Genomic DNA, 22,234 nt, shown 5'->3' on the forward strand with positions numbered 1-22,234 from the left:
AACTCATACTTTGAGGTCAAAGTCAAATAACAATTTAGTCATTATTGTTTCCTTTCAATTTTACTACGCTCTCCATTTGGCACTCATAATCACCTAATCTGCACTGAGGTCAAGTTTCTACTTCAAATTCATATTATGTAGAACTAGTTAACCAAAGTCATAAATTTTGATCTATGCAAGACAAAGACATCTTATCTGGCATCTTACATCTAATGATGCGGATATACAGAGTTAGGTTAAGGTTATGTTTTAGAGGTCTAAGGTCTGATACTAACTTAACTATGGTCATGACTTTTTAACTATAAAGGACAGAGACTTTATAACAGGCAGGCACAATCCCTTAATGATGCCTATGGTGATCAAGTTCACAGTCATATTCAGAGATCAAAGCTCAAATAGGAATCTGCCGTTAGCCATAAATTTTGAACTTTACAGGACTAACCAATGAAGCCAATGGGCTGAGTGCTTTCAAGTTCAAATATGAATTTATCCTTGCTATAAATTTTCGTTAAGAATGAAGAACTTCAAATTTGGTTTGTATGAACTTTCATGAAAAGAAGGTAATACTTACAGGTACAATGTCAAACAGGAATCTGAATTGTGACATACAAACACTCAAGATCACTTCAATATTTGATATAAATATTTAGTTCTCTGGTTGAGCAATTGCTTCCACTTCTCATCTTCAAATCAGAAATAATAACCCAGACACGTAAGTATAAAAATAACTACTAACGGATAAACGTATATTTCCTATGTTCACCTTATGACGATTGTATTTTGCATAGGAAGAATACCTCTACTTAAAATAGCATTTTTTTCCGCGTGCGCGGAGAGAGAGAGAGAGAGAGAGAGGAGAGAGAGAGAAGAGAGAGAGAGAGAGAGAGAGAGATTTCGAACTGAGCGTGCCCTTTCACATAGCCACCAGTCAATGTTATCATTCTGACAATATCTTTAAACGAATTGAGATGCACATCTTAATAGCTACAGAAAAAAAACCTTACTATGAATGAAGATTTTGTTCATAACGATACCTTGCCTCTTTGAAATCCAAGTTGCCTACGGCAATTACTTTTATGTCGACACAAAGATGTCATCTAACCACAGCTACCATCATTCATCGTCGGTTATTTCGGGCTGCAAGGCATAACGACCATTTGGTTCATCACCCCTCAGTATGTGCTGTCTTCACCGGACGAGTGTCAGTGCCCCTTAACGTCCCGTCACCAGAGATGCTTCAATCAATTAATCAAACTATAGCGGAAGTGCTCTCTATTGCAAAGCAAATACACTTCTTTACCACAACAAAAATAGAATATCGAACTCACGTATGTTTGCGTATATATGTCTAGTATATTATAGAAACACAACCCAGTAAAATGATAGTACATACACGAGATATGATTATTCAGAATCTGCATTATAAGAAACATGTTCCCTACACATTTATGGGATGGCTGTATTGAATAAAAAGAAAAGTCAAATGCAATATCATATTCTTCTATCTAGAAATTACTCTTGACCTTTCATGATTTTAAGGATCGTCTGTGCTAAGCATCTAAAAAGAAACCTAGCCTTATTTCATTTGACATTAATATCCTTCTCCTTCCCAAAATTCATAGTTTATAGTCTTTTTTACGGACATCTCGTCTTCCATTATCTACAAGAGATTAGATCTCCCAAAAATAGTTTTTAAATTTTCAACTGAATAAACGTTTGTCCACAACTGCATATAATTAATTTTATATTTTTATTTTTTTATCTCTTTACATACTATGCAAACCTATTAGGCCTAAGCAGAATAAAACCAACTTCTATAATCATTCTCATTCAATATATGAATTTGCTTCTTTAAGCGAAAAAATAAATAAAAAATGCTCCACATTCATTACCTTCCTTCATGCATTCAAACTTTTACTTCTACAGCCTCTCCTTCCTCTAGTTTTCAAAATCTCTTGAAGAAATCCTTCCTCGAACCTTGTTTAGTCAACTTTGTTAATTACTCTCTCTCTCTCTCTCTCTCTCTCTCTCTCTCTCTCTCTCTCTCACTCTCTCTCTCTCTCTCTCTCTCTCTCTCTCTCTCTCTCTGGTATCCTTTAAAGAATCCATATCTATTCTTACGATATTATCACCACTAGCTAGTACATAATTTGGGCTTCCCGCTACTAATTTCTCAACTTTATCTTTCCCGCACCTTCAAGCTCTAAAAATCGTTTCTGTAACTTCTTTTCAAAAAACGTGTAAAAAAAAAAGACCTGTATCAGTTACTATTCTTCACACTCTTATCTAGTCGTAACCTTTTTCTGGTCTACCATCTTTCTCTACGCGTAATCTTTTCCTCCCTTTTCTCTAGTATCTTAGAAACTATTATGCAATCCACTTTTAAACGAATCAAACTATTTCTTCATCATTTGCTTCAATTTCGTGATAAGAAATTTCAATAATTCTCAACAAATTATATTCTACAGATAATTTCAATGTACATTACACATCTCTATAGGGTCTGTTTCATAAATCGTGATCACTAAACTATTCTTACGCAATCCTCTTTTCGTTTTCCTTCTTATTCTCGTCTTGAAATTCCTACTACACACATACGTATGCAGATAAAGTAAAGCTATACCCCTATAATTCTTAAAGTCACAACTAGTACCTTTCCCCTCATATACGTAAGCTAAAACTCCGGTCATGTAGTTCTTAGCAACCATTTCCAATTCCAAAAATATCTTTCGTTCCCTGATCATTCATTCATATACAGTATCACCATTCAAGCACATCTCACTTGAATTAATCCAATAACTCCAGTTACTTTTCCATTCTCCAGACTTGATTGGCATCCTTGAATTCTTAAAAGCCATTTTTACAATAGTTCTAAAATTTATGCTAACCCCTTACACTTTATTTACATTTGAGTCTCCAATATCAAATTTAAATTCTCTTTCATTGACGTGGGGTTATACTTTTCCAGGCAGCAGTTTTCCATCAAGAGTTTCATCCTAAGCATTCTTTGTCCAGTAACTTCAATCATTGCACTCACTTCCTTCTAATATTCCATCTCTTTGCTTATTTCCCTTTTCTCACGCATTGTAAAAAAATCTTTAATTCTCTAATTCTCTTCTTGTATCAAATCACATTATAATTCCTTTATTTATCATTTTGTATGTTCTTTTCCTTTCTGTTTCTATACCTGCTAGAATGTCGCTGAACACACACACAACCTTCTCTAAAACTATGTAGACTCCTCATAGACCTTATACATCTTTCAAGGTTTGCTGAAGGTAATCATCTATTCCCTAGTTTGCAATTTGGTTTCCGTAAAGGCCTTGGAGGATGTGATACCCTTCTTACAATCTCAAATGCTGTACAGAAATCCTTTGATTGTGGTCAGGAAGTTCGTATGATTAGCCTTGATTTTAGTGCTGCCTTTGACCGGGTTAATCAAACTCAAACAATTGAGGGTGGGTGGGTTGTTTCTTAACATTATTATTGATTTTTTAAGTAATAGATCTCAAAGAGTTGTTGTTGATGGACACCATAGTGATTATAGGAATGTGATATCTGGTGTTCCTCAGGGGAGTGTTCTTGGCCCATTACTTTTCACACTATATACACATGACATGTGGTTTGCCCTAGAAAACAAGCTTGTTGCATATGCAGATGATGCTACTCTTTTTGCATCAATTCTATCCCCTGAATGTAGATCTGGGGTTGCTGAATCCCTTAATAGAGATCTAGCTAAAATTAGTGCATGGTGCAAATTATAGGGTATGAAGTTGAATTCTAACAAAACTCAAAGTATCATTGTAAGTAGGTCAAGGACAGTGACTCCTCAACATCCTGATATCATTATTGATAATGTTTCCTTAACTTTGTATGACTTTTTCAAATTTTAGGTTTGATTATCGACAGCAAATTTACTTTTGAGAAACATATTAGGTCTGTGTCTTCTCCAATTGCACAAAAAATTGGCTTATTGAGAAAGTCTTTCAAGATTTTCGGTGATCAATCTTTTCTGAAGAAGTGTTTCAATTCTTTCATTCTACCTTGTTGTTGGACAGGAACTTACGGTATATTAAATTTCTTATTCCAGATCTAGATATTAATCTCTGACACCGTCGTTCAATTAGTTCAAAGTGCAAATTGCATAAAATTTTTCATAATTCTGACCATCCTTTACATTCAGATCTTCCTGGACAATTCCATCCTGTTCGTAATACTGGGCAGGCTGTTAATTCTAATAGCCAGGCCTTCTCCATCATGAGGCTCAATACTACACAGTATTCTAGAAGTTTTATTCCAGCTGTGACAAATTGTGGAATGCTCTTCCTAATCAGATGGTTGAATCAGTAGAACTTCAAAATTTCAAAGTTACAGCAAATGTTTTTATGTTGAGCAGGCTGGCATAAGTCTTTTTATAGTTTATATATGATATATCGGTTTTGATGTTGTTACTGTTTGTAGAATGATTTATCGTTAATTTGTTCTTATCCTCTATTTATTTCCTTATTTCCTTTCTTCACTGGGCTATTTTTCCCTGTTGGAGCCCTTGGGCTTATAGCATCTTGCTTTTCCAACTAGGTTGTAGCTTGGCTAGTAATAATAATAATAATAATAATAATAATAATAATAATAATAATAATAATAATATGAAGAATTTAGGCTCAAACAATCTTTATTACTTTCTTTTCTTTTATATATCTTCATTAACTCTTTTCTATATATTTTTCATGTTTTACTTACTGTTATAGCAACTGTTTGAACCCTTTCTCTTAATCTAGAACTAATTTTACCCTCAATTAGGAAATGATCTAATATATTTCCTCTACCTTCCTTCAAACTGCAGTCATATAATGTAATATCCCTGTGCAATGTACTATCATGTAATATGCAATTTTTCTATTTTCCACTTCACATACAGTAATTTCACAGAAGACATTTCTACTATTCATATAATTTTTAAGGCAAATCTATGTAACATCTTTATTTTCAGTCGTTCTAAGACCTCCAAACCAAGTAACTGCTAATATCTTCTTTTATCAGCCACCTTTGCAAACAAATGACCCATCAAACCTACCAATTATTCTTCAAAGTAGCCGAACACCGATCTGGACTCTCCTAACTCAATTACTGTTTTTAAGTACTAGTCCATAAAGTGTTCCCTTTAACATTCTATCTCAGCAATACCATTCAAGCAATCTCTGGTCTAACGCCTTTGTGCTTCTCAAACATCCACACATCAAACACAGCATAAAATAAAGAAAGAAAAAAAACCCGTGCTTCCCTTGCATTGCATCTGTCAAACAAATCAGATATTCTAGAAAAACTTAAACTTTCATCTTAGTCTCACTTTATTCTCTAGCATCTAACGTCCTGTCCCAAAATACATATAAATCAGAAGACTGCCTGGAATATTCATTCTCTGTTTTCTACATCTCAAGTATTTTGTTAAATGTCACTCATCTTCATTGCTAATACTCAAAAGAAAAGCTCTTGCCCATGTACTCAAGTTTACATAAACAATACCATAAAGACCTTCTTCCTTTTATGTATTCAGTAATGTATACTGTTCTTTGAAGGGATAGATTGATATCTTGATAGCTGTAAGGTTTAAATTATATTGTCCCTTGGGAAACTAGCAAGATCTCAGATATCTAAGGATGCCTCTCGTGGTCTGTCTGGCCATTATATACTATGTTATTATGTATTTAACATGATATTCCCTTGGTAGCTCGGTCCTACCATATACTATCGCCCCCATGATATTAGGAGACCCGAGAAAGCGAGGAACGGCTCGCACGATGGAGAGATTATTCTTGGCCCTTCATTGAAGATGATAATCTCCTTTCGTAATTTAATTATTTACCAAAGGTTATTATCTTTAATAAAAAGTATTTGCTAATAGATTAACATCATAATCCCTGCATAAGTTATACAGGTTTTTAGTTGAATGAACTTTTCCAACTCTTAAGATAACTGGTATGGTGAATGCTATGGCCACTTATAAGCAAACAATTAGATATCGACGATAATTTTCTTTTTTACGAGTAAATACATCTATCATAATGTGATAAAGATGTCATTGCATAATTTTACTTGGTCAGGCAACCGGAAGTGGCGGTCTCAATATAAAGATTTGGAATGGTCAAACATCGAAATACAGTACCTGGTTCGGTGATGCTGCACTTCGTTCACCTCTGCTAAGTTCAAAGAATATTCTCAGGTTACCATCTTCCAGTCCATCAGCCTGTAAATTGGTATCAGAGCCTACCTACATGAGATAGTAAATGACAGAATTAATAGAGAACTCTCTCGTTGAGATTTCGGAAGGCTGTACCCTTCTTTAACTTCTTTAACTTCATCCTAACGTAAAATACAGCAAGATCAATGCTGATGGTCGGGCAGTGCAGTGAAAACTTTTACAACCTTCGTGAGCGTCAAATCCCCTTACACACACAATACGCTGTTACTCCCTATCTAGCACACATTCATGCAGTTTCTAATAGAAAGGCACTTCCTTTGAAATAAATTAATCTAGGCCTTCATCCCCTCCTACCTCTTACCACTTCTATAATATACAATATTTCTGCTAAACTACTGTATAAAGACCATTCTCTCTGCATGACAAAACCGCTTCTTTTACTTACGTTTATCTTGTCATTTTCTCTCCGTACATCCAAATTCCTCACACCATTATTTAAAGGAGATTTACCAGCCCAATGAGTCAAGCTCAACTCTTGCAGAACTGTCCATCCTCACACTATTAATTCCTTCTGACATAAATTATGCTATGTTTGTCTCAAAAGCTTCCACTTTCCTTTTACACTTGCCATCTATATCAATTTATCTTCAATAAAAGTTAATTGGTTTATATTAATACAATCCCACCTTGGTTTCAACAGTCAATCAAGTCACTTAATACTCATACAGAAATCCTGCTACTTCTCTTGGTTTGCATAATCTGTAGCTCGCTTCTCCTTCCATCTTACCATCCCCCTCTATATTTATTGTCAGGTATGTATATGTTTCAGCTACTTCCATTCTTCCATCATTCATATAAATTCTCTGCCCTCCTGGTATCTGTTCTCTTACATTATCTCACTCTTGCACACATTACTCCTTAATGTTCTGATGGTGTGGAAATAGCAAAATCAGTGGGAGGTATAACATTGACAGCTCTATTCATGTATAATTATTGCAAAAAAAATAATAAACAATAAAAAGAAACAAACATACAAGTGCATACACACACACACACACACACACACACACACACATATATATATATATATATATATATATATATATATATATATATATATATATGTATATTATATAATGGTCCCGTGACCGGGAATCAAATTATAACGCTCTCGAGTTCCAAATTCACTTGTTTGCTTTTACATTAAATTTGTTACACTTGGAAATATTGATACCCGAACTGTGAGATAATTATATAACTCCCAGAGAACAATATTAAAACACTGAATATCCAAAGGTCTCTCTAGTATACTCAAAACTAAACTGGTCACGAGCGAGTATGAAATAAACACTGGTGATTGAAATAAAACACTCTTTACAAAAATGAATATATTCCATATAAATTACAACACTGAAAGAATTTACATAAGAAAAAAATAAATGACTCAAAATATTAAGTCTGAACAAAATTTAGATGAATCGGCATAAAACCCTAGACTAGGACAAAAGAAATAATTGCACTGAAAATTACATAATCACTTTACTCGAAATATTAAATCTGAATAAACCTGAGACTAAGACAAAAGAAATAACTACACTTATGCTTTACCTCTGAAAATACTTACATAAAGTAACTGATAAACTTACTAATTTCCCGTATTTCCTTGCACAGGGCTAGTTACATAATGCCAACACTCACCACAGCACAATAAATTTACAATCACCTTTAACTTCTTTCGCCACGTTACACCACATTACACACAATATATGACGTAATTAAAGCTTAATCACTTTGGAGAGGACACACTAAAGTCACTTGGAGAGAGAATGATGGGTCACTTTGGCTCTTTCACAAGACGGCTGTTTCTCTTCTGCTCAACGCATCCCTGGGGGCGCCTATATATAAATTAGCTACTTCCAGAAGATTCTAGGACAGAGTTCTGGAAGCTTGGGGATTGGCCTAAGGGTGTAAGGATTACCAAGGATTGCTCTCTCGGATGTATACCGATGTAACGTTAGACCGCTATCTCTCTCAACTAACACTAGGGTTCGCGAGAACCTTCCAAAGCACATGGCACATATAAGAATTGCATATTTTCTCACAAACATGATGCAATACCTCATAAAAATATAAAAACATTCACATAAGCCCTAGTTCACATCTCGTATGGATCATATAACACTCTTGACAGCATACGTAAGACTTTGCAACAAAATACGAGAAATAAAATGTTAATTCCTAAAAATAACGTAAATTTACATATACTGACTTGAATGAACAATATAATGAGATTAACGACGAAAATCGACGTAATTTACATAAAAAACTTATACCTACATAAGAGGAACTCCTCTTAAGAGTTGGCTATTCACCTCTTCAATGCACATAAGAAAACATAAATAAAAATCCTGATTAACATATTTACTCTACACTGGACCAGCTTTGTAAGAATATATATATGTATATATATATATATATATATATATATATATATATATATATATATATATATATATATATTGATATATTGATATATGTATATATATGTATATATACATATATATATATATATATATATATATATATATATATATATATATATATATATATATATATATATATATATATATATATATATATATATATATATATCTATAACCATATATATATATATATATATATATATATATATATCTATAACCATATATATATATATATATATATATATATATATATATATATATATATATATATATATATATATATATATACAGTATAGCCTCGTGGGTGCAACAATCACCTCAACTGAAAAAGATACCAGAATAGATCTCGGGAAAAGACATTGAAATGGTCACAATACCTTCAGCAATTTGGTTACCATTCTAGGATCAAACGCTAGTCTCTTCAAATGAAAGGTAAAGTTGCTATCAATCATGCCACCAAAAGCACGATATATAAATTCTACAAAAGCCACAAGTAAGGAAATAAAAAGGCGACGGTACCAGTGGGTTCGTATATTCTCGATACATTATTAATGTATGATTATGATCACAGAAAGAGTTTGCTACATATTAAACAAAGAGATTCTAGCAATGATAGTTACTTCATACGAAACGGCGGTAAGTAAATGTGGTTAAGAAGACTCAACAGATACTGAAAAAGAGAGAAACCTAAAAATATCTTTAGCAATATCATCAAGATTAAATTTTCCTTGGCTATCGCTAATCATTTCAAGAAAATTTTTATATAAAAAATATGCTTGGTTATGCTAGTACAATTTATTGAAATCTTAAATTTTCCCAATGTATCGCATGGTTGAAATGATTCATATGTAGAAATATAGGTAAATAGGTTGGCAAGTGCACCAGCCACCCGTTAAGATTCTACCACTAGAAAATTTTTGGGTTTTTGACAGTACTACATTGGATCCCTCTCTCTGGGTACGGTTTTATTTTTCTTTGTCTACACATACATCGAATAGTCTGGCCTATTCTTTACAGATTTTCCCCTGTCCTCATAATCTGACAACACTGATATTACCAAACATTTCTTCTTTGCTCAAGGAGTTAACTATTATTATTATTATTACTATCCAAGCTACAACCCTAGTTGGAAAAGCAAGATGCTATAAGCCCAGGGGCTCCAACAGGGAAAAATAGCCCAGTGAGGAAAGGAAATAAGGAAATAAATAAATGAAGAGAACAAATTAACAATAAATCATTCTAAAACAAGTAACAACGTCAAAACAGACATGTCATATATAAACTATTAACAACATCAAAAACAAATATGTTATAAATAAACTATAAAAAGACTCATGTCCGCCTGGTCAACAAAAAAGCATTTGCTCCAACTTTGAACTTTTGAAGTTCTACTGATTCAACCACCCGATTAGGAAGATCATTCCACAACTTGGTAACAGCTGGAATAAAACTTCTAGAGTACTGCGTAGTATTGAGTCTCGTGATGAAGAAGGCCTGGCTATTAGAATTAACTGCCTGCCTAGTATTACGAACAGGATAGAATTGTCCAGGGAGATCTGAATGTAAAGGATGGTCAGAGTTATGAAAAATCTTATGCAACATGCATAATGAACTAATTGAACGACGGTGCCAGAGATTAATATCTAGATCAGGAATAAGAAATTTAATCGACCGTAAGTTTCTGTCCAACAAATTAAGATGAGAATCAGCAGCTGAAGACCAGACAGGAGAACAATACTCAAAACAAGGTAGAATGAAAGAATTAAAACACTTCTTCAGAATAGATTGATCACCGAAAATCTTGAAAGACTTTCTCAATAAGCCTATTTTTTGTGCAATTGAAGAAGACACAGACCTTATATGTTTCTCAAAAGTAAATTTACTGTCGAGAATCACACCTAAAATTTTGAAAGAGTCATACATATTTAAAGAAACATTATCAATACTGAGATCCGGATGTTGAGGAGCCACCGTCCTTGACCTACTTACAATCATACTTTGAGTTTTGTTAGGATTCAACTTCATACCCCATAATTTGCACCATGCACTAATTCTAGCTAAATCTCTATTAAGGGATTCACCAACCCTAGATCTACATTCAGGGGATGGAATTGATGCAAAGAGAGTAGCATCATCTGCATATGCAACAAGCTTGTTTTCAAGGCCAAACCACATGTCATGTGTATATAGTATGAAAAGTAATGGGCCAAGAACACTACCCTGTGGAACACCGGATATCACATTCCTATAATCACTATGGTGCCCATCAACAACAAATCTTTGAGATCTATTACTTAAAAAATCAATAATAATGCTAAGAAACGACCCACCCACTCCCAACTGTTTCAGTTTGAAAACAAGGGCCTCATGATTAACACGGTCAAAGGCAGCACTAAAATCAAGGCCAATCATACGAACTTCCCGACCACAATCAAGGGATTTCTGTACAGCATTGGAGATTGTAAGAAGGGCATCACATGCTCCAAGGCCTTTACGAAAACCAAATTGCAAACTAGGGAGTAGATGATTACCTTCAGCAAACCTGTTAAGACGTTTTGCCAGAAGATGTTCAAAAACTTTAGATAATATGGGAGTTATGGAAATTGGGCGGTAATCAGTGGGACTTGAGCTACCACAAACACATTTACATAGAGGAGTAACATTACCAATTCTCCAACTAGTGCTAAAAGCTCCTCTTCTTGCTAACTTGCGCAAAATAACAGATAACTTTGGAGCTAAGAAATCTGCTGTCTTTATAAAAAACAAAGGAAAAATACCATTTGGGTCTACACCTCCATAGGCATCAAGGTCCATCAACAGAGCTTTAATCTCACGAGATCGAAAAGCTAAACTAGTTAGTTTAGCCTCAGGAAAACAGGAATGAGGAAGTTCAAGTTTTTCATTACTCTGTTTACTGCAATATTGTTCAGTGGTCGCTTTTCTCTAGGTAAGGGTAGAAGAGACTCTTTAGTTTTTAGTAACCAGATTTTCTAGGAGACGGACATTCCAAAATCAAACCATTGTTCTTTAGTGTTAGGTTGTCCCATAGCCTCTGTTCCATGGTCTTCCACTATCTTGGGGGTAGAGTTCTCTTACTTAATTATTATTATTATTATTTGCTAAGCTACAACCCTAGTTGGAAAAGCAAGATGCTATAAGCCCAGGGGCCCCAACAGGGAAAATAGCCCAGTGAGGAAAGGAAACAAGGAAAAATAAAATATTAAAATCAGTAACAACATTAAAATAAATATTTTCTATCTAAACTATAAAAACTTTAAAAAACAAGAGGAAGAGAAATTAGATAGAAAAGTGTGCCCGAGTGTACCCTCAAGCAAGAGAACTCTAACCCAAGACAGTGGAAGGCCATGGTACAGAGGCTATGGCATTATCCAAGACTAGAGAACAATGGTTTGATTTTGGAGTGTCCTTCTCCTAGATGAGCTCCTTACCATAGCTAAAGAGTCTCTTCTACTCTTACCAAGAGGAAAGTAGCCACTGAACAATTGCCGGGCAGTAGTGAACCCCTTGGGTGAAGAAGAATTGTTTTGGTAGTGTTGTCAGGTGTATGAGGACAGAGGAGAATCTGTAAAGAATAGGCCAGACTATTTGGTGTATGTGTAGGCAAAGGGAAAGAACCGTAACCAGAGAGAAGGATCCAATGTAATACTGTCTGACCAGTCAAAGGACCCCATAAATGTACACTCGGCCATATTATTCTATTTTATTTCTATTCCTATAACTTTTTAAGTTTTTATAGTTTATATATGAAAGATCTATTTCAATGCTGTTACTGTTCTTAAAACATTTTATTTCAATTGCTCATTACTTCTCTTGTAGTTTACTTATTTCCTTGTTTCCTTCCTTCACCGGGACATTTTCCCTGTTGGCGCCCTTGAGCTTATAGCACCCTGCTCTTCCAACTAAAGGTGTAGCGTAGCTGGTAATAAGGGTAAGAAAACATTCGAAATTCTCCCGTCCTTACAGTATATTTTTGTTTTTTATCCTATTTCCGACTGCCTGCCCGATATAGCAATGGCTGCAACCTTTACTTTGAAGGCTGCGAATGCAGACTGCTGAGTTGTCTGTAGAATTCTTGGTCAAAATATATTTCAGTGTTTAAAAACGAAAGAAGTAAATTTAAGTTAAATGTTTTTACAAAATTGAGATACATTCTTCAGCGAGCTATAATAACACAAAATAAAAATATTCTGATGTGCTAAAAGTTTTTCTTTTTTTTAAGTGACTGCTGAATAAAATGCCTTTTGGGGTTGAAAGGTACAGTGAATTAAATATCTTGGAGGTATTAATATCTATGATGTATTAAAAACATTATCAATCTTTTCCTGAAGAAATAGAACACTGCAAACACGCTAAGGTCTTGAAAACACTTTTATTTATTGGTGGGACTGGAATGAAAATTAATATAGAAAAAAAATGAAAAGCTATACAAAAGTACAATGGAAATTTAGATCTGAAAACAGCAAGCAACTAGCATTTTCATCTTCCTATGTAAATTGATTTTATGGTTGATCTCTCTTTGAGTGTCTCTGTTGAATCGTTATTTCGTATGACTGAACTATCATTGCTGAAACATTTTTGTTTATTTTCTTGATACCTTATACTCTGCTCATCATTGTAACTTGAAAATGTATTGAGAATATGCGTAAGCGCTTGGCACTTTAACTTCTTTATTTCCTTCCTGACGGTATTTGTAAAATATAAGGTCATGTGTAATTTAGTGTCCATGAAGAATATATATATATATATATATATATATATATATATATATATATATATATATATATATATATATATATATATATATATATATATATATATGTATATATATGTGTATATATATATCTATATATATATATACATAAATATATAATAAATATATACATATGTATATATATAAATATATATATATATATATATATATATATATATATATATATATATATATATATATATATATATATTTATATATATACATATACATATATATATATATATATATATATATATATATATATATATATATATATATATATATATGTATATATATATATATATATATATATATATATATATATATATATATATATATATATATATATATATATATATATACATTTATATAATATATATATATATATATATATATATATATATATATATATATATATATATATATATATATATATATATGTATATATATATAAATAATATATATATATATATATATATATATATATATATATATATATATATATATATATATATATACATATATATATACATATATATATATATATATATATATATATACATATATATATATATATATATATATATATATATATATATATATATATATATATATATATATATATCCATATATATAAATACATATATATATATATATATACATATATATATATATATATATATATATATATATATATATATATATATATATATATATATATATATATATATATATATATATATATATCCATATATATAAATACACATATATAAATACATATATATATATATATATATATATATATATATATATATATATATATAGATATATATATATATATATATATATATATATATATATATATATATATATATATATATATATATATATATATATATATATATATATATATACGACATGTGTAATTCGCAGGTTTTTGGCAGTTTTGTGTGCAGATACTGTTCAGCTAATATATTAAAGACACATTTTACACGGTATCTCGCATAAAGGAATTGTTCTTAGGCTAAATTTCTTGTACTTATAGCGTTTTATACTTCAGTTGGTATCTCTATCTTGTTCAATAAAACTTTTTCCAAGATGATGTATTAAAAAAGCGTTTATTTAGATTTTTTTTTTGTGTGAAATTAACGAAATTTTGTTTATAAAATACATAATATTTTCAATATTATCAAAAATACTTTAAAATGCAACTTATGCTTTGCAAAGATTAAACAAATTGCTAATCAAACCATTCCCTTTAATGAGAAACCCTTTATCATTCTATCTAGAAGATGTTGACTCTTTGCAGGATAAACTATCTGGTTTAGGGAGTGTTCAGGATAGATTTTATGAATAACAGTATCACTAACAATCTCCTTCCCGCTCTCTGCCCCTCCCTACTTTGTGGGCTGTAGATGATCGACTACGACAAAGAGGGCGACACCATCAAGTTGGACAAGTCTGGGCCCAACACCATCAGCAACCTGCTGGTGAGAAGAGCTTCTCCGAGCGACTCGGGCAAGTACACCTGTAGACCTTCTAATGGGGAGGACGCATCCGTCATGCTACATGTGTTGAATGGTAAGCATTGAAACACGATCTCTTTTTTAGCGTTGTGCTATCATGGTTACATACGTGGAAATTGGTAAAAAAGATTGATGGTAATAAAGTATAAAAATGGCCCGGTAAACAGAGACGATTAACTTGTTTTGAACAAATAACATATATCTGCAATAAGTATCAGAAAATTCTGTTTCAAATCCTCACGTTAACTTGATTTGATCCTAAACTGATTAATCCTACCTTTGATAATCAAAATAATATAATATCATGCTTTTCTTTATTTATTACGAAAGTAAATACAATTGTTAAACAACTTTCCGGGGCAACCCAAGTGACCAGTTATGTTCGAAGTAGATGACAACATACCATGCTTCATTCAGTTAAACTCAGATCTTCCCCATCACTCATTTTCCCTATTGTTAAATACTTTTCAATGACTTTCAAATTTGGATATTTGAGAGCCCTTCTCTGACATCCCTGCATAGAAAAAAAAAAAAAAAAAAAAAAAAAAAAACCGAAAGAACGCGGGTGCAAGTAATAACAAGATGGAAATTGTGAAGTGCTCCTGTTTAATTTCATTAGTTTCAAAATATCAAAGTAGTTCCAAGCCTTAAATAGATTCACATGGCCAAAGTATAAAAAAATCCCACTGATTAATTCCAGTGTGGTCAGTGATGGTGCAAACAGGCAATAATATATTATAATTTTACATTTATTTATGTAATTAGTTCCCATTTTGAAGGAGGAACGCATTCTTAATGCTTTTGGGTTCTTCCCGCGGATAGGATCTTTGAGATATAGTAGATGAATGCAAACAAGAAGGTAAAAATATAATTAATCTTGGAATCATGAACGAAATGGATATGAGCTAAAGAAGGAATACATTTACTTCAAACAATAATAGTTGAGTATCAACATAAGTGGTAAATTTAAAGGTAAAAGATATATGTTTAGAAAAATAATTACGTTAAAGGGCTAAGAATAAAGAAAAACAATTCGTGAGATTCTAAAAGATAAAAAAGCTAGATGAAAAAGCGAAAAAATACCTACTGCATTCCCATGTAATATGTCTTACACGCCCATCAAAGAGAGGGAACACCTTCTTCATTCTAACCATTATATTAATAACATGGAATGAAGCCAGATTCGCCCCTTTGGCGAGGAAGTCATTAAACCTACAGCCGCCGTACCAACCCCACCTTATGACATAATGATTGAAGTTTTTTAGCCCTCCAGATTTTTAGGCAGCCAAAATCAGAGTTTAATCAAAAGTTTCCTGTAACGATCAACCCGATAAAAAAAGAAAGAAAAAATTAAAGACCCGATTAAGATTAGGGAGCTTCAAACCTTGACAGCACATTTCTCTCCTTTCACACTAGTTTTATCTTGCGGATGTGGGGTCCGATCTCACACTTATCACTGATCTTGGAACAGAAATGAAGGTCGAGCAAATATTTGGCAAATGCTATTGGTTCCTGCCTTAGCCAATTTTCCTCGTAGGTAAACTTATTAAATGAAAGATCTACAAGAATAGAGGATTGCGACTAATCTCATGTTCAAAGCTTAGAGGCGTGTGTCCGTATGTAAACTTGTCTGTAACCACCACTTCATTGGTGAGTTTTATAAACAGGTTATACGATTACGTGAGAGACTTCATTTCAAATGTTAAAAAAGTTGTCATGCTTTCACCACAGCCACTATTACACCTATATTAACTATGCTGATTTCGCTATCCCTTTACATCACGGCCATGAGACCCTGAATTAGATAAAACACGCAAAACGCTTATTTATTGCTAAGTTTAACACTTTCCTCCCAGAATAAAAAGATATACAAATCTAACTAAGGCTGTGAATATTGACTGTACCTTGTTTTCTATGGGCGTCACAACTTACGAAATCATGCGACTCGTTAGAAAACTATTACCTGTTTTTGTTCTTCTTCTTGTTGCAGGTGAAAATCAAGCAGCGATGCAGACCAACACGAGCGACAGGCTTATGACATCACTAGCAACTGTATTGGGAGTCATCAGTGTTGGTATCAGCATTGTCCTCGTTCTGTGCCGTTGTTAATTGAGATTTGAATTCAAAAAGCTTCAACTCACCAGAAAGCAAACAATGAACTTTTTCACATTAACCTATAACTCTCGGGATCTCTCGTAGCTCAGTTCCCATTACTGGGCTTGAAAAGAGGCCGAGATTTGAGTGTTTTTTCAGGAATTTTTACGTCTACTTTTTCCAGAAAACTATGTTGACGACATAATGACAGAAAAGGACGTAAGGTAGAATGATAGAATCAGAAAAATCGGTAAATCAATAAGATACCATCGTGTTTTTGTTTTACAAGCTTAAACGTGTTTTGTTTAAGATTTGCATTGTGCAGCACTCCTTGTGAGACTGAAAATTACTCGCAAAAGCCTCTATCAGGGAACGAAGGAGATAACTCACGAGAAACAGTCTTGGGAATAATGACTGAAACTTTATTTTTAATACTATAAATTGGATATACTCTGATCAGTTTTTTAGTCCTCCGTCTCTAATCTCATTTGGAAAGCAAGTTCATGAACAGTTGATAAATCAAATGTTTATTGGACAACCTTCATAATAATGATTATATTTACATGGTGTTTTATCTTTGTGATTTTGAACATTTAAAACAAAAATCTTAACTTAGTTTTTTTATCAAACTGATCACCGTTGAAGTTAATGCAAATATAAACCTAAAAATATCCATCAAGATGAGATAATATGTGTCCATACATCCTTTGTCAATGATGAAATATAGTTTTGATGAATAAAAGACGACGAACTCACACAGAGGAACACAGCAGAATATATGATCTGGAATAAGTGGAGGATTTTGCCCTTTGAGGGCAAGGACAGATAAATGACGACCTTCATCCGCTATCTCCGACTTCACAGAGGCTTGAGCATCCCGCGAATAACTATACATAAATCAAGTTGTGGGAATTCTCAATGAAATGGGAAAATAGATGTATTGAAAAAAGTGATCGGATGAATTTAATAACATATCCTTGAAATTTTTTGGCTTACACTACACACCTGGCACAAAAGGAATTTTGATTTGCGAAAAAAACGTTGCTTTGGAGACAATTATTAAAAGTGAGAAGTTGAAAGGTATGGGATTTATAAGAATTCCACGAAGAATAAACGCTTTGTATTTGAAAACTTTTTGTAGAATGGACAACCTCATATATTCTATTAATTTGTGCTATTATAAAAAGATTTTATTTTTATGAATCGGACAATTGTATATCGTAATCTGATTAGCTACTGAAATAATGTTTGCATTTCTGAAGCATTACATTAAAACAGTGTCATATTATCAGTAAGTGTAATCACCAGAACAATTTAATTAGATTGTTCAAAATATTTTCTTCCCACTTTTAAAATGAAAGGAGTGAAAATAAAACCTAATACTGGCTTTTTCTTTTCGTTTTTTTTTATGGGTGCTATCTTAAACATTCAGTATTCTATGGCAGTATGAAAGAGTTTCTCCCGAGGCAAGAAAATTATGAAAAGAACAAAACAATTTTTTCGGTGTCTTTTCTCGATACGATAGGAATTATTTGCATTTTGTAAATAGGAACTAAGTCAAGTTGTATGATCTACTGCAACCCCAGTAGTTATGTCCTACAGAATGGTGTTGTGGAAGACGTTGGTGTGTTGGAGACTAGAAGTTCATTTGAATACAGTCAATGTTGCAAAAGGCTTATTGATTGTCGTTTATTTGCATGATAACTTTGACACATATTTGCAAACTTGTTTATACTGATTCATAGTAATCATATGAAATTATGTTTCTACAATATTAAAAAGTTCCATGTTTTCTATTTCGCTCTTTTATTCCATTTCATCTTGAAACTTTCCTTTTCTACACCGAAAGGCAACCGTAAGGAAAAACTTCTAGGTTCTAACAGCATCCATCTATATTGTATACATAGGAATTTTCGTAGATATCTGACGTTTCTGTAGTTTATGAAAAAAAATGATAAAACAAAAAAATAAAAACAAAATAGGGGCATTTGAATTAACGTATGCGCGTTACGCTTACTCCCACAAGTGACTTTCTTCATTCATCCAGGTTTTACTTTCAGCGCATATTACTCAAAGGACACAAACAAACGTCGTCGTTCCAGTAAAACCACCGTCATCTCCATTATAACAAATTTACGTCACTCTCATTTTTAACGACCGTCATAAAGTCTGCACTCCACGGGAACTAGCGTCAACACATACAATTCTCCCTCCTATATTTTGATTGTTCACTGTGTAAATTTGTATATCTATGCTCAATCATTATATGAATTACCCTCGTAAGTGTATATTTGTAAATAAAAGACCTTTAAAGGAAGACTTCAAATAGAAGATTTGTAATTTTTTTCTACTTTCGTTTTCATAATATGGAAGAAATATTAAGACTTGAAGGAAACAGAGAGCCAAGTACAAAACGATAGGAAAAGAGGGTAACAATTTACTTAAGATGATGTCCAATAGATGAAAATTTGATGAAATTTCCCAAAACTGCCAAGGACACAATCGATTTCTCTTTCTGATAGATCTCAAGGAAACAAAATACGTAAACCAAATGATTAGTGAATCAACGATTATGACAACCAGTTCGGGAGCACAATATGCACAAAAAGATAAATGTTACTGAATATGGCAATATGAAATTTTTTTCACACAAAAATATCGCTTAAACAAACATCTTCAAAAGCAATTGATACATACATACTTATATAACATATGTATACATACATACATACACACACACACACACATATATATATATATATATATATATATATATATGTATCTATACATATATATATATATATATATATATATATATATATATATATATATATATATATATATATATATATATATATATATATATATATATATATATACGCAAACATATTTGTATAGATATATATATATATATATATATATATATATATATATATATATATATATATATATACATGTATATATATATATATATATATATATATATATATATATATATATATATATACATATATATATATATATATATATATATATATATATATATATATATATATATATATATAAGCATTCATACATACATACATATATATATATATATATATATATATATATATATATATATATATATATATATATATATATATATATATATATATATTATATACACAAACATACACACACACACACACACATATATATATATATATATATATATATATATATATATATATATATATATATATATATATATATATACATATATATACAGTATATATACACACACTCACACACACACACACACACACACACACACACATATATATATATATATATATATATATATATATATATATATATATATATATATATATACAGTATATATATATCCATAAATTTCTACTTCATACTTGGGATCGAACCTTAGTCCCTTCTAATGAAAGGCCAGGTCGCTTAAAACCATGCCACCAGAAGCCATATAAGAAGTCGGAACCTAACTGCTAATCTGCAGTTCAGAATTTACCTCTGGTGGATTGGTTGGAAGCGACCTGGCCTTTCATTAGAAGGGGCTAGGGTTCCATCCCAAGTATGAGGTAGAAATCTATTGCTATTTGAGCACGATATTGTGTTGATATTCATCCATATATATACATATATATATATATATATATATATATATATATATATATATATATATATATATATATATACTTTATATATATGTATAGCCTTTATATATATGTATACTGTACATATATATATATATATATATATATATATATATATATATATATATATATATATATATATATATACAGTATATATATATATATATATATATATATATATATATATATATACATATGCATATATATATATATATATATATATATATATATATATATATATATATATATATATATATATATATATATATATATATATGTGTGTGTGTGTGTGTGTGTGTGTGTGTATATGGTTAATAGAAGCGTGAACAATATCCTGACGGAAGAATGAAAATAATTCATACTATGTAAGTTGAAAATAAAATTTTGTGAGAGAGACGATTACAATAATATTAGAAAATATTTGTGGAGCAATGTTTAAGCAAAATAGAATTATCCTCTCTCTCTCTCTCTCTCTCTCTCTCTCTCTCTCTCTCTCTCTCTCTCTCTCTCTCTCTCTCTCTCTCTCTCTCTCTCTCTCTCTCAAAATCTAGAACGTACAGAAATAAATAACTATTGACTGTGAGAGAGATAAAAACAGGCCAATTTCATAACAGCAACCACAATTTCCAAATTTGTTTATGATGTTTTTACTAGTGGATCTAAAACGTCAAACGTAACGATGGTTCTTTAGAGGGATCAGCTAGTCCCGGCTTTAGGAAGGTTATACGCCGATGATAAATTAAGATCAATGTACTTCATTCAGCTCTCACATACAGTAGGAGAGGAAGGGTCAGAGGATGGTCTGCGCGAAGACTGGAGTCTACAGTAATTTCTGTAGACTCTGCGTGCTCTTGAGAACAAAAAATATCGGATACACATTGCATATCATCTCAGGACTCAAAATTTAGCAAAATTCTGAATGGAACGAGTCTGACGGCGCATTAACTTGAAAAGCATGTTTTTATGAGAGCGAATGCACTTAATTGAAAAGACAAGAAATTAAGAGAATACAAATGAACCATATAATAAAAGGGTGTATACATACGCAAACTACAATTTGAGGCCTCCTACCCGAAACAAGAATCAATGTAGTAACAGTCCTTCTTGAACTCGTGATCTTCTATATCAACAACACCATTTGGAACAGCTATCAATGGTTTAGAGTTAACGGGAAGGAAAGACCACCGGTTGTCTGTAGCCTGATAACATGGCACTTCGATATACAGTCAGTGCTGAATTAATGCAAAGCAAGTAGCACACAATTATCATGACAACAAACCTGATATTGTAATTGACTGCAGAGTAACAACTTATGGAAAATGTTTTTTTTTTGTTTTTTTACCATCATACCGATTTTCAGCAAACAAAAGATTAATAGATTATATAAAATAGTCTTGTCCACTTCTTTGGAGAGAATACTGAGTGTTGAATCTAGAAGTTCGTCACTTCACTAAATAACTAAGAAATGTAATGATGACATAGTAATTCGGTTT

At 31.8% G+C, this 22,234-nt stretch overlaps 1 protein-coding gene across 4 annotated transcripts in view; it reads left to right on the forward strand.

Moving 5' to 3' along the window:
• The window catches only part of LOC137615287 (uncharacterized), a 317,326-nt gene extending 297,520 nt beyond the window's left edge, over positions 1 to 19,806 (forward strand). For all 4 annotated transcript variants that reach the window (XM_068345024.1, XM_068345022.1, XM_068345025.1 and 1 more), the window contains 2 exons: positions 14,869 to 15,034; positions 16,970 to 19,806. In XM_068345024.1, coding sequence (XP_068201125.1) covers positions 14,869 to 15,034; positions 16,970 to 17,088 — 285 coding nt within the window. In that variant the 3' untranslated portion in view covers positions 17,089 to 19,806. The remainder of the gene's footprint in view (positions 1 to 14,868; positions 15,035 to 16,969) is intronic.
• The last annotated feature ends 2,428 nt before the right edge of the window (positions 19,807 to 22,234 follow it).

The sequence above is a fragment of the Palaemon carinicauda genome, chromosome 21, assembly GCF_036898095.1.
Source record: "Palaemon carinicauda isolate YSFRI2023 chromosome 21, ASM3689809v2, whole genome shotgun sequence".
Classification (NCBI taxonomy): Eukaryota; Metazoa; Arthropoda; class Malacostraca; order Decapoda; family Palaemonidae; genus Palaemon; species Palaemon carinicauda.